The sequence below is a fragment of the Glycine soja genome, chromosome 13 (genome assembly GCF_004193775.1).
Source record: "Glycine soja cultivar W05 chromosome 13, ASM419377v2, whole genome shotgun sequence".
NCBI lineage: Eukaryota > Viridiplantae > Streptophyta > Magnoliopsida > Fabales > Fabaceae > Glycine > Glycine soja.
In genome coordinates, this window is record NC_041014.1 from 2255005 (window position 1) to 2269240 (window position 14236).

At 44.7% G+C, this 14236-nt stretch overlaps 2 protein-coding genes across 2 annotated transcripts; both read left to right on the plus strand.

Annotated features, from left to right (window-relative positions):
- Positions 1–1662: 1662 nt before the first annotated feature.
- On the plus strand, positions 1663–4050 carry LOC114382689. The gene has a single exon (XM_028342263.1). It carries the CDS (start codon positions 1663–1665, stop codon positions 4048–4050), a length of 2388 nt encoding a protein of 795 aa, XP_028198064.1.
- An 8645-nt stretch (positions 4051–12695) lies between these two features.
- Positions 12696–13556, plus strand: LOC114382690. The gene is made up of 2 exons (XM_028342265.1): positions 12696–13035; positions 13249–13556. The coding sequence occupies exons 1-2, from the start codon at positions 12696–12698 to the stop codon at positions 13554–13556; spliced, it is 648 nt and encodes a 215-aa protein (XP_028198066.1).
- Positions 13557–14236: the final 680 nt, after the last annotated feature.

The window sequence follows — 14236 nt, forward strand, 5'->3', positions numbered from 1 at the left end:
ATCTCCCACAAACCTTAGTTGTTTCACCTCATTGATAAAGAAGTGCAAGAAAGGTGTCATCTCGAAGGAGGAGGATGACGTGATAGTGTGGTGGGTGTAAGAGCGCTTGGAATTTTTCCGGCTGCCATTGATAACTGCTAAATAATTGTGAATTTATAGGAGTTAAATAGTCAAATTTTGGCTTAAAATTAATTATTTAGCAGTTATTTGTAATTTAAAGTGAGAAAATTAATTTAAATTGAATTTCTGGTTGCAGATACGAAAAATAAGGTTGCATTTAGCAAAAGTGGCACAGAAAGGAAGAAAAAAGAAGAAATTCTGAAGCAGGCCCAATCCAATAGGGGCGCTCAGCGCGCATCAGGCGCTAAGCGAGCAACTAACTGGAGGCGCTGAGCGTGGTGGAAACCGTTACGCGCGCTAAGCCCAGCTAGGCGCCCAGCGCCCGATCCAACAGACGCACAGGCGCCCAGCGCCCGATCCAACAGAAGCACAGGCCCAGCGTGCATGGCGCGCCCAGCGCGCGATCTGAACGCGCTAAGCGCGAGGTGTGGCGCTGAGCGCAACTACGAAGGCCCGTAAGCCCACTTCAGCCACTATAAATAGAGAGGCAGTCCCAAGGAATTTGCATCCCATCTCAGAGCATCACTCTCAGTACTTCAAGCCTGAGTTTTCTTCCCTCTTTATATTCTTTGCTTTGTTTTGTTAGTCTTTCTTTCTTTCATCCCCAGTTGTAAGCCCTCAATGGCCATGAGTGGCTAAACCCCTAGCTAGGGCCTGGCAGGCCTAAAAAGTCAACGATGTACACTGAGCTTCAAGAGTTATCAATGCAAAGGAATTTACTCCAGGTTTTTCTGTTCTATTTCTTTTCTTTCATTCTTGCATTCATTCTTAGATCTCTTTTTGGGTTTTAATCGCTCGGGAGAGGGTAATTCTCAATAATATTTAAGATTCAATGCATGCATCAGTTTTAGGGGTTATACGCTTGGGAAAGGGTAACACCTAATAGAACATTTAAAGAAAAGAATCATTGGGTTAGCATTGCTAGGCATAGAATGATAACTCACTGCCCATGCATTTAAGCAACATCTAGAATTTAATCTTAACGCATTTTAATTATTGAATCTTCGCAAAGGCATTTGGGAGATAGGTAGTTAAAATAGGCTTGCCAACGTGAGGCATCAGGGGCAAGTAGTCAACAGATGTGGGTAGAACTAACACCATTTCATTGGTAATGAATATCATACTTACATGCATCGTAGGCCAATTGGGTTTGTCTGGTCTTGGCATTTCTATCAATTGTTTTCCCTTTTACTTATTTGTTTTAGTCATAACACTCTCTACTATTCCTACTTTCATTTCTACTTTACTACTTTACTCCCACTTACAAATTGAGAGGTATTGAAAAAGTGCAATAAAATCCCTGAGGACACGATACTCGGACTTCCGAGCTTTACTACTTGTCACGATTTGGTGCACTTGCCAAAGTCTTAACAAGTTTTTGGCGCCGTTGCCGGGGATTTTGTTTTCGCACCTAATACTATATCAGTTTGTAAGCCCAACTCTTCTTTTTCTTGGCTTACTTTATCAGTATTTTCTCTTTACTTCTATTCTATTCTTTCTTTCTTTCTTCTGTAATTGCACGGGTAGTGCCTTTTTGTTTTTATGCGACTTAGGACTGCATCTGGAGACGTGGTCCCTATCAACTTGGAAATCGAAGCCACTTGTCGGCGTAACAACGCTGCAAGAAGAAGAAGGGAACAGGACACCGAAGGAAGCAGTCACACATCACCTCCTCTCTCTCCACATCACGCTGAAATGGATGGGGAACAGGCACGAAGAGTCACCCTAGAGGACTTCTCCAACACCGCCACTCCTCAGTTCTTCACAAGTATTGCAAGACCGGAGGTGCAAGCCGCAAATATCTCCTACCCGCATTCCCTTATCCAGCTGATTCAAGGGAATCTCTTCCATGGTCTTCCAAGCGAAGATCCTTATGCTCACCTTGCCTCGTACATCGAAATATGCAACACAGTAAAGATTGCTGGAGTTCCAGAAGATGCGGTACGCCTCAACCTCTTCTCTTTTTCTCTAGCAGGAGAGGCAAAACGATGGTTGCACTCCTTCAAAGGCAACAGCTTAAGAACCTGGGAAGAAGTAGTGGAAAAGTTTTTAAAGAAGTACTTCCCAGAGTCGAAGACCGCCGAAGGAAAAATGGAGATTTCCTCCTTCCACCAATTTCCGGATGAGTCTCTCAGCGAAGCACTAGACCGTTTTCACGGGATGTTACGAAAGACACCGACACACGGATACAGCGAGCCGGTACAACTGAATATATTCATCGATGGCTTGCGACCCCACTCGAAACAGCTACTAGACGCGTCCGCAGGGGGAAAAATCAAGTTGAAGACTCCGGAGGAAGCAATGGAGCTCATCGAGAACATGGCGGCCAGTGATCAAGCAATCCTTCGTGATCGAAGCTATGTGCCTACAAAAAGAAGTCTTTTGGAACTTGGCACGCAAGACGCGACATTGGCACAGAATAAGCTGTTGACGAGGCAGATTGAAGCCCTTACCGAAACCCTCAGCAAACTACCTCAACAGTTACAAGCGGTAAGTTCTTCCCACTCTTCTGTTTTGCAGGTAGAAGGATGCCCCACATGCGGAGGAACCCATGAGCCTGGACAGTGTGTAAGCCAACAGGATACTTCTCGAGAAGTAAACTATATGGGCGTACCAAATCGCGGATACCAGGGTTACAACCAGGGGAACTCATCTGGATTCCACCAAGGGGGAGCAGGATTCAATCATGGGCCACCAGGATTCAATCAAGGAAGGAACTTCACGCAAGGTTCAGGGTGGAGGAATCAGGGAAACCAGTATAAGGAGCAGAGGAATCAACAACCATACCAACCGCTATACCAGCATCCTAGCCAGGGCCCCAATCAGCAAGACAAGCCCACCAACATAGAAGAGCTCTTGCTGCAATTCATCCAGGAGACACGGTCCCATCAGAAGAGCACGGATGCAGCCATTCGGAATCTGGAAGTTCAAATGGGCCAATTGGCACAAGACAAAGCTGAAAGGCCCACTAGAACTTTCGGGGCTAACACAGAGAAGAATCCAAAGGAAGAGTGCAAGGCCGTGCTAACTCGAGGGCAGAGGAAAGCACAAGAGGAAGGTAAGGTTGAGGAAGAAGACCAGACAGAGGAAGATAAGACAGAGACACAGGAGGACAGGACAGAAGTCGAAGAGAAGGTGGCATCACCACCTAAGACAAAGAGCCAGAAAGCACGGGAAGCCAAGAAAGAAGAACCACCAGCCCTACCACAAGATCTCCCATATCCTGTGGTGCCCACCAAGAAGAACAAGGAACGCTACTTCAAGCGTTTCTTGGAAATATTCAAAGGGCTGGAGATCACTATGCCATTCGGGGAAGCCTTACAGCAGATGCCCCTATACTCCAAATTTATGAAGGACATCCTCACCAAGAAGGGGAAGTACATAGACAATGAGAACATTGTGGTAGGGGGTAACTGCAGCGCTATAATACAGAGGAAGCTACCCAAGAAGTTTAAGGATCCCGGAAGTGTTACCATCCCATGCACCATAGGGAAGGAGACGGTGAATAAGGCCCTCATTGACTTAGGAGCAAGCATCAATCTGATGCCCTTGTCAATGTGCAAAAGAATTGGGAATCTGAAGATCGATCCTACCAAGATGACGCTTCAGCTAGCAGACCGTTCGATTACACGACCTTACGGGGTGGTAGAAGATGTCCTAGTCAAGGTCCGCCACTTTACTTTCCCGGTGGACTTTGTGATCATGGATATCGAAGAAGACGCAGACATTCCCCTCATTTTAGGAAGACCATTCATGCTGACTGCCAACTGTGTGGTGGATATGGGGAATGGGAACTTGGAGCTGAGTATTGACAACCAGAAGATCACCTTCGACCTCTTCAAAGCAATGAAGTATCCACAGGAAGGTTGGAAGTGTTTCAGAGTAGAAGAGATTGATAAGGAGGATGTCAGTATTCTCGAGACACCATAGTCTTCACTGGAGAAAGCAATGGTTAATGCTTTGGACTGTCTGACCAGTGAAGAAGAGGAAGATCTGAAGGCTTGCTTGGAAGACTTGGATCGACAAGACAGTATTCCGGAGGGAGAAGCCAAGTTTGAGAAGCTAGAAGAGAAAGTTCCGTCTGAGAAGAAGAAGGTAGAGTTGAAGATATTGCCAGATCACCTAAAGTATGTGTTCTTGGAGGAAGACAAGCCTGTCGTAATCAGCAATGCACTCACAATAGAAGAAGAAAACAGGTTAGTAGGTATCCTCAAGAGACACAGGGAAGCTATTGGATGGCATATATCGGATCTCAAGGGAATCAGCCCTGCTTATTGCATGCACAGGATAATGATGGAAGAGGATTACAAGCCAATCCGGCAACCCTAGAGAAGGCTAAATCCGACAATGAAGGAAGAGGTCAGAAAGGAGGTACTCAAGCTCTTGGAGGTGGGACTCATATACCCCATCTCTGACAGTGCTTGGGTAAGCCCAGTACAGGTGGTTCCCAAGAAAGGTGGAATGACAGTGGTGCGGAATGAGAAGAATGACCTGATACCAACAAGAACTGTCACGGGCTGGCGAATGTGCATCGACTATCGCAAGCTGAATGAGGCCACCCGAAAGGACCACTTCCCTCTACCGTTCATGGATCAGATGCTAGAGAGACTTGCAGGGCAGGCGTATTATTGTTTCTTGGATGGATACTCAGGATATAATCAGATTGCGGTGGACCCTAGAGACCAGGAGAAGACGGCCTTCACATGCCCTTTTGGCGTCTTTGCTTACAGAAGGATGTCATTCGGGTTATGTAATGCACCAGCCACATTTCAGAGGTGCATGCTAGCCATTTTTTCAGACATGGTGGAGAAAAGCATCGAAGTGTTCATGGATGACTTCTCGGTTTTCGGATCCTCATTCGACAGTTGCTTGAGGAACCTAGAGATGGTACTTCAGAGGTGCGTAGAGACTAATCTAGTCCTGAATTGGGAGAAGTGTCATTTCATGGTCCGAGAAGGCATAGTCCTGGGCCACAAGATCTCAGCTAGAGGCATTGAAGTTGACCGGGCAAAGATAGAGGTTATAGAGAAGCTGCCGCCACCACTGAATATTAAAGGTGTCCGAAGCTTCTTGGGGCATGCAGGGTTCTACAGGAGATTCATCAAGGATTTTTCAAAGATTGCTAGACCCCTAAGCAACCTGCTGAATAAAGATGTGGCCTTCAAGTTTGATGAAGAATGTTCAGCAGCATTTCAGACACTGAAAGACAAGCTTACTACTACACCTGTGATGATTGCACCTGACTGGAGTAAAGACTTTGAGCTGATGTGCGATGCCAATGATTATGCTATAGGAGCAGTCCTTGGACAGAGACACGATAAGGTATTTCATGCTATTTATTATGCTAGCAAGGTCCTGAATGAAGCACAATTGAACTATGCCACCACGGAGAAGGAAATGTTAGCTGTTGTCTTTGCCTTGGAGAAGTTCAGATCATACTTGATAGGATCGAAGGTCACCATTTTCACAGATCATGCTGCCATCAAGCACCTGCTCGCCAAGACCGATTCGAAGCCAAGGTTGATTAGATGGGTCCTCTTATTGCAGGAATTTGACATCATCATTAAGGATAAGAGAGGATCCGAGAATGTGGTAGCCGATCACTTATCTCGGTTAAAGAATGAAGAAATCACTAAGGAAGAGCCTGAGGTAAGAGATGAATTTCCTGATGAGTTTCTTTTGCAGGTTACCACCAGACCTTGGTTTGCAGACATGGCAAACTACAAAGCCACAGGAGTCATTCCAGAGGAGTACACATGGAATCAGAGGAAGAAGTTCCTACACGACGCACGCTTCTATGTTTGGGATGACCCCCACTTGTTCAAAGCAGGGGCAGATAATGTATTGAGAAGATGTGTCACAAAGGAAGAAGCACGAAGCATTCTTTGGCACTGTCACAGTTCATCATACGGCGGACATCATAGCGGGGACAGAACAGCAGCAAAAGTGTTACAATCAGGTTTTTTCTGGCCCTCTCTTTTTAAAGATGCTTACGAGTTTGTGCGTTGTTGTGATAGATGCCAGAGAACAGGGGGGATATCACGAAGAAATGAGATGCCGTTGCAGAACATCATGGAGGTGGAAATCTTTGACTGTTGGGGCATAGACTTCATGGGACCCCTGCCTTCGTCATACGGGAATATTTACATCTTGGTAGCAGTTGACTATGTCTCCAAGTGGGTGGAGGCCATAGCTACGCCGAAGGACGATGCCAGGGTTGTAATCAAGTTTCTGAAGAAGAACATTTTCTCCCGCTTCGGAGTCCCACGAGCCTTGATCAGTGATGGGGGAACACATTTCTGCAACAACCAGTTGAAGAAAGTCCTGGAGCACTATAATGTTCGACATAAGGTGGCCACACCTTATCATCCTTAGACGAATGGCCAAGCAGAAATCTCTAACAGGGAGCTCAAGCGAATCCTTGAGAAGACGGTTGCATCATCCAGAAAGGATTGGGCCTTGAAGCTCGATGATACTCTCTGGGCCTATAGGACAGCGTTCAAGACCCCCATCGGCTTATCACCGTTCCAGCTAGTGTACGGGAAGTCATGCCATTTACCAGTGGAATTGGAGCACAAAGCATATTGGGCTCTCCGATTGCTTAACTTTGACAAAAATGCATGCGGAGAAAAGAGGAAATTGCAGCTTCAGGAGTTAGAAGAGATGAGACTGAATGCCTATGAATCGTCCAGAATTTACAAGGAAAGAACAAAGGCATATCATGATAAGAAGCTGCAGAGGAGAGAATTCCAGCCAGGACAGCAGGTATTGCTCTTTAACTCAAGGCTAAGGCTGTTTCCAGGTAAGCTGAAATCCAAGTGGTCTGGGCCGTTTATCATAAAAGAAGTTAGACCTCATGGAGCAGTGGAATTGGTGGACCCTAGAGAAGGGAGCTTCGAGAAGAAATGGATCGTCAATGGCCAGCGCTTAAAGCCGTATAACGGAGGACAATTAGAGCGATTGACGACCATTATCTATTTAAATGATCCTTGAGAGAGCCTACTGTCTAGCTAAGGACAATAAACTAAGCGCTGGTTGGGAGGCAACCCAACATTTAGTGTAAAGTTGTAGTATTTTGTTTTTGTGTGAAAAAAAAAAAAAAAGCCCAACAGGTGTGAATAGCAAACAAGGGGTACGAAAAGCAAAGGCCCACAGGTACAGATAGCAAAAGGAGGGGTGCCAATAGCAGAAATCAAGTGGGCTGCACGAAGAGCAGCGCTTAGCGCCGACGTCGCGCTAAGCGCCCAGGTAAGATTTAAAATTTAAATTTTGAAACTGAGGGGCAACCAAGGGACGTTTTTCCTTGGTGCGCTCAGCGCCCAGACGCGCTAAGCGCGCACGTCATAAATTCTGGGGAGTTTTCGAAACTCCCCAACGCCTCAGTTGCCTCCCAGGAGCCTTTTAAGTGCAGCGCCTCATTTTCTTTTCTTTTTTCTACGCTTTCACACTTCCTGCACTCCTTTCTTCTCTGCATTCTCTCTTCCTCCACCGGCAACGACCGACTTTTCGTGTGCTTTTCACGCAGTTCTCAAGACCAGGGTAAGTAATGACTGTGGACTGTTGCTGGAATTCCTTGCAGGTATCATCCCGCTAAGCCTTGCACATAGGCTTAGCCGGAATAAATAAGGGGAAGAGCAAAAAGGAGGAGCGCGCTCAGCCGCCATGAAACGCAAGGGCAATCACGACGCAGCGCTTAGCCAGCATAGCCGCACTAAGCGCGCTCATGAACTTCATCGAACGCGCTAAGCGCGCGCTAGCTGCGCTAAGCGCGTGCATCCGGCTGCAAGGAGGCGCGCCAAGCGCGGGCCTGGGCCTCGGGGTCCAACAGCCCTTCTGCTTTGCTTTTCACACCCCCCTTCCTTCTAACTTCACCCCCTCCTTCTACTTTCTACACCCCCTTCTTTACTATTTTCATCCCTAATTTGCTTGCTTTCTGCACCCCCCTAATTACTAATTGCAATCTGTTTGCTGTGTTTTTGTGGACTTTGTTTCGTTGCAGATGACTTCTCGCAAGCGCCGTGCCGTGCCCACACCAGGGGAAGCGTCCAACTGGGACACTTCCCGCTTCACATCTGAGATAGCTTGGCACAGGTACCAAGACAACATTCAGCTCCGGAACATCCTTCCGGAGAGGAATGTTGAACTGGGACCAGGGATGTTTGACGAGTTCCTCCAGGAACTCAGGAGGCGCAGATGGGACCAGGTGCTGACTCACCTTCCGGAGAAGCGGATTGACGTGGCTCTGGTGAAAGAGTTCTATTCGAACCTTTATGATCCAGAGGACCACAGTCCACGATTCTGCAGGGTGCGAGGACAGGTCATTCGTTTTGATGCTGACACCATTAACGACTTCCTCGACACCCCGGTTATTTTGGAGGACGGGGAGGAGTATACAGCATACACCAGATACCTCAGCACTCACCCCGATCCTGACACCATCGCGGCCACACTGTGCACTCCAGGGGGGCGCTTTGTCCTTAATGCTGATGGTCTCCCCTGGAAGCTCCTGAGGAAGGACATGACGACACTTGCTCAGACATGGAGTGTCCTTTCTTATTACGATCTTGCGCCCACTTCTCACACTTCTGATGTTAATCTTGACAGGGCCCGCTTGATCTACGGTTTGGTGAGCCGCATGGACATGGATGTGGGCAGCTTTATATCACAGCAGATCAGCCAGATTGCCCAGTCCAGTACCTCGAGGCTCGGGTTCCCAGCGTTGATTACAGCGCTGTGTGACATTCAGGGGGTGGTTTCTGATACCCTGATCTTTGAGTCACTCAGCCCTGCGATCAACCTAGCCTATGTGAAGAAGAACTGCTGGAACCCCGCCGATCCATCGATCACGTTCCCTGGGCCTCGTCGCACACGTACCAGAGCTTCAGCATCAGCTTCCGAGGCCCCTCTTCCTACCCAGTCTCCGTCTCAGCCATCCCAGCGACCGCGACATCCACCTGCTTCCACCTCAGCATCCATGGACATGCATGGGCAGATGCTGAGGTCCCTTCACGTTGGACAGCAGCTCATCATGGAGAATATGCACAGGCTGTCCCTTCACCTGCAGATGGACCCCCCGCTCACCACTCCAGAGGCCTATCGTCAGCGAGTCGCCTGGCCAGGAGACCAGCCCTCCACTGACAGGGGGGAAGAGCCTTCTGGAGCCGCTGAGGATCCTGCAGTCGATGAGGACCTCATTGCTGACTTAGCCACCGCTGACTGGGGCCCATGGGCAGACTTGGGCGGAGGCAGTTGATTTTTCTTGATGTTTTCCTTTTATGTTCTGATGTCTCTTTTATGTTTTGTTTTGTTTTGTGTTTTGTGGTCTGTTTAGGTATTAAAAAGAAGTAGTAGTAATAATATGAGAGATTTAGCATTTGTTTTCTGAATAATAATTGCATGATAACTTGAGCGGTCATAATTTTTGAGCTTGTTCTGAAAGGTTGAAACACTTGAGATGCCACTAGTCCTTGGAAACATTGGTTCTGGAAGCACGAGTCAGGTCAGGAAGTGGAACATGAATAGCACAAGGTGAGAAGGATAGTCTGATGGAACAAGGTCATAACTGGTATGCCGTATACTTACTTTAATTCCGGTGAGAGTGTGAACTTAATTGTGAGAGAAAACGCCTGTTTTCAAGTTCCTGGTTTTGCATTACTCTTGGATTGTTAGAATAGTTACTTAAGGTGGAAATGATCAAGGCCATGTGTGTTATATCTAGCTACTTAGCCAAAAAGCCAACCCGACATCATTTTTTCCTTGCACCCATGATTGAGCCTATATATCATATTATTTTATTCTGAGTTAACCCTTAAGCCAATAAAATGATAGGTCCTACCCTTTAGGATGATAAGAGAGCAAAAATGGGTTATAAAGGTCTTAATTTGGGGGATTTTGGAAAATAGGTAGCTAAGACAATGGTACAGCATGTAGTAAGACACCTCTTATAAACTAGAAGCCCGAAAAAAAAAAAAATCATGAGTAAAATAAAGGGCAGAAACAAAGAGCAAGAGAGGTGGCAAAAGAAAAGTGTTGCGGGGAAATAAAAGGGTTAAGAAGAATGCATCGGAAGTATTAGAAATTTTTGCTCTCTTAATCCTAAATTGAATTTTCAAGAAAAACCATGATTTTTTGTGAGCCAAGCCCCAATACAAGCCAATAAAGTCCTTAGTGATCCACCTGAAGGTAAATAAAGATAACTATACTTGAGAGGAAATGCAAAACTTTGGAATCTTACTTGCAGGTTGTTAGAAAATTGCAGACACTAAACCATACACTTGTGAGCAGAGGAAAACACCAGCCTTGTGAGGAAAGTAAGGCAAGCCAGATTTGATCAAGATTCCAAAGGACTGACTAACCACTTGTGTGTTTTATGCTTTCATTTTGAGATGTTGACAGATGCGGAAAGGACCACTGGAAGAAGGAGGAACTAAGGCCATTGACAGTGTTGAAACACTCAGAACTTGTTTGGAAATTATTTCTATTCTTGGTTTGCTTGGGGACAAGCAAAGTTTAATTTGGGGGATTTTGATAACTGCTAAATAATTGTGAATTTATAGGAGTTAAATAGTCAAATTTTGGCTTAAAATTAATTATTTAGCAGTTATTTGTAATTTAAAGTGAGAAAATTAATTTAAATTGAATTTCTGGTTGCAGATACGAAAAATAAGGTTGCATTTAGCAAAAGTGGCACAGAAAGGAAGAAAAAAGAAGAAATTCTGAAGCAGGCCCAATCCAATAGGGGCGCTCAGCGCGCATCAGGCGCTAAGCGAGCAACTAACTGGAGGCGCTGAGCGTGGTGGAAACCGTTACGCGCGCTAAGCCCAGCTAGGCGCCCAGCGCCCGATCCAACAGACGCACAGGCGCCCAGCGCCCGATCCAACAGAAGCACAGGCCCAGCGTGCATGGCGCGCCCAGCGCGCGATCTGAACGCGCTAAGCGCGAGGTGTGGCGCTGAGCGCAACTACGAAGGCCCGTAAGCCCACTTCAGCCACTATAAATAGAGAGGCAGTCCCAAGGAATTTGCATCCCATCTCAGAGCATCACTCTCAGTACTTCAAGCCTGAGTTTTCTTCCCTCTTTATATTCTTTGCTTTGTTTTGTTAGCCTTTCTTTCTTTCATCCCCAGTTGTAAGCCCTCAATGGCCATGAGTGGCTAAACCCCTAGCTAGGGCCTGGCAGGCCTAAAAAGCCAACGATGTACACTGAGCTTCAAGAGTTATCAATGCAAAGGAATTTATTCCAGGTTTTTCTGTTCTATTTCTTTTCTTTTATTCTTGCATTCATTCTTAGATCTCTTTTTGGGTTTTAATCGCTCGGGAGAGGGTAATTCTCAATAATATTTAAGATTCAATGCATGCATCAGTTTTAGGGGTTATACGCTTGGGAAAGGGTAACACCTAATAGAACATTTAAAGAAAAGAATCATTGGGTTAGCATTGCTAGGCATAGAATGATAACTCACTGCCCATGCATTTAAGCAACATCTAGAATTTAATCTTAACGCATTTTAATTATTGAATCTTCGCAAAGGCATTTGGGAGATAGGTAGTTAAAATAGGCTTGCCAACGTGAGGCATCAGGGGCAAGTAGTCAACAGATGTGGGTAGAACTAACACCATTTCATTGGTAATGAATATCATACTTACATGCATCGTAGGCCAATTGGGTTTGTCTGGTCTTGGCATTTCTATCAATTGTTTTCCCTTTTACTTATTTGTTTTAGTCATAACACTCTCTACTATTCCTACTTTCATTTCTACTTTACTACTTTACTCCCACTTACAAATTGAGAGGTATTGAAAAAGTGCAATAAAATCCCTGAGGACACGATACTCGGACTTCCGAGCTTTACTACTTGTCACGATTTGGTGCACTTGCCAAAGTCTTAACAGCCATCACCAATGGGGATGTCATGGAGGGCGCCACCATGAGTCTGATATCAATGACACAACTTGCAGAAGTAGTGTGGCGCATGCCCTAGTGTTAGAAAGTGATTCAAATAGTTAAGGGGTTAAATGCGGAGTACGATTATGATTAGAAAATGAGAACAACTTGTATCTTTCTATTTTACGAAAAACTGATTCTTATAAATAGGTAGTTATCAGTGTTGTATAACTACTATTCATCATAAATCAGAAATAGTTTCATTTTTGCATCTTTCTCAGTTGCATTCCTCTTTTTCTCCAACACAGTGGTATCAAGAGCAGGTTCTCGGTTAAGGGACAAAAGAAATGGGATCAACTGGTGTGAATTTTTCTGTGAATCTTCCCGTCCTTAATGGCAAGAACTAGGATCGATGGCGTGTACAGATGAAGGCAATTATGGGTTATCAAGAAGTGGCTGAAATTGTTGAGGAAGTTTATCCCACAATCACTGAAGGCTCCACAGAAGCACAAAAAGTCCTTTACAGAGAAAACAAGAAGAAAGATTGTAAAGCTATAGTCTTGATTCATCAGTGTATAAATGATGCACACTTTGAGAAGATTGCAGGCGCTGCAACTTCATGAGAAGCATGGAAGATCTTGGAGAAATGTAATAAGGGTGCAGAGCAATTGAAGAAGGTGAAACTACAAACGATGAGGCATCAATATGAATTGATGCAAATGGAGAACAATGAGAAGATAGTTGATTTCTTCAATAGAATCATCACCCACACAAATTCTATGAAGAACTATGGTAAGAAGATTTCAAACCAAACAATTGTAGAAAAGATCCTGAGAACTCTTAATCCCAAGTTCGACCACATTGTCATAGCCATTGAAGAATCTAAGAAACTTAAAGAAATAGCAGTAGAAGAATTTCAAGGTTCTCTTGAAGCACATGAACAGAGACTCATTGAAAGAGAAACAGAGAAGCCAGGGGATCATCAAGCATTGCAGGCTCATACATCAAAGAGAGTAGGCAATAATTCCGAAGGTAATTTTAGAGGTCGTGGACGTGGGAAAAATTTCAAAAGTAGCTTTAAAAGAAACACACAAAATCAAGAACAAGAAAAAAATGAAGAAGATCAGCCAGAAAGCTCTAACAGAAAAAGGAATTTCAATAACTGGAGAGAAAAAAAGAAAAAGACAGTTGACAGGAAAAGAATCAAATGTTTCAATTACAATTGGATTGGATATTTTTCAACAGAGTGTGTAGCCACGCCAAGTAGCATAGATCACAGGGGGAATCAATCACACAATGATTATCAAGCACATATGGCCAAAGAAGAGAATGAAGCAGACTTTGAAGAACAACCCTTGATGCTGATGATGATTACCGATTCAGAATCTCATAATAATGAAACTTGGTACATAGATTCTGGATGCTCGAACCATATGACTGGACATAGGGATTGGCTTGTCAATTTTGATGCAATGAAGAAGAGTAATGTAAGGTTTGCAGACAATAGAGTTATGCAAGCTGAAGGAGCGGGAATATGGCTGTTAGAAGACTAGATGGAAGACAAACAATGATCACAATGTACTCTATGTTCCTGGGATGAAAAGTAACCTGATTAGTATGGGTCAACTCCAAGAGAATGGATTTTCAATGAAAATGAGTAATGGATCTCTAGAAGTCTATGACACAACAAAGAAAAATGATTATGAAAGCCCCATTGGCCAGGAATAGAACGTTTAAGGTAAATATGAATACTATTGAACCTCAATGCTTCTCTGCTGTTACATTGTTTGATGACTTATGGTTATGGCATGTAAGGCTAGGCCACTTGAATTTTAAAGATTTAAGCCTATTGAGATCAAAAAACATGGTAACTGGTCTCTCCTCAATTGTGATTCCAAAGAAAGTGTGTGACAATTGCCTGATCAGCAAGCAACCCGGAACATCTTTTAGCTCATACACCATGTCCAAGGCTAATGATGTTCTACACATTATTTACTCTTATGTTTGTGGACCATTTAATGTTCCACCTTTAGGAGGAAACAAGTATCTTGTTTCATTTGTGGATGGCTTTAGCAGAAAATTGTGGCTTTACTTGATTAAGGTCAAGAGTGAAGTGTTCAATACCTTTAAGGGATTCAAGGCTTTAGTAGAAAAGCAGTCAGGAAAGTGCATCAAGACTTTGAGGACTAATGGAGGAGGAGAATTCACTTCTAGTGAACTAGAAGATTTTTGC

Excerpts from the sequence above, each read along its gene's own strand:
- LOC114382689 (XM_028342263.1), top strand. The coding sequence starts at position 1,663 with ATGCGACTTAGGACTGCATCTGGAGACGTGGTCCCTATCAACTTGGAA.
- LOC114382690 (XM_028342265.1), top strand. The coding sequence starts at position 12,696 with ATGAGGCATCAATATGAATTGATGCAAATGGAGAACAATGAGAAGATA. Across the intron at positions 13,036-13,248 it reads AGTAGGCAATAATTCCGAAG|AGTGTGTAGCCACGCCAAGT; the intron begins GTAATTTTAGAG and ends ATTTTTCAACAG.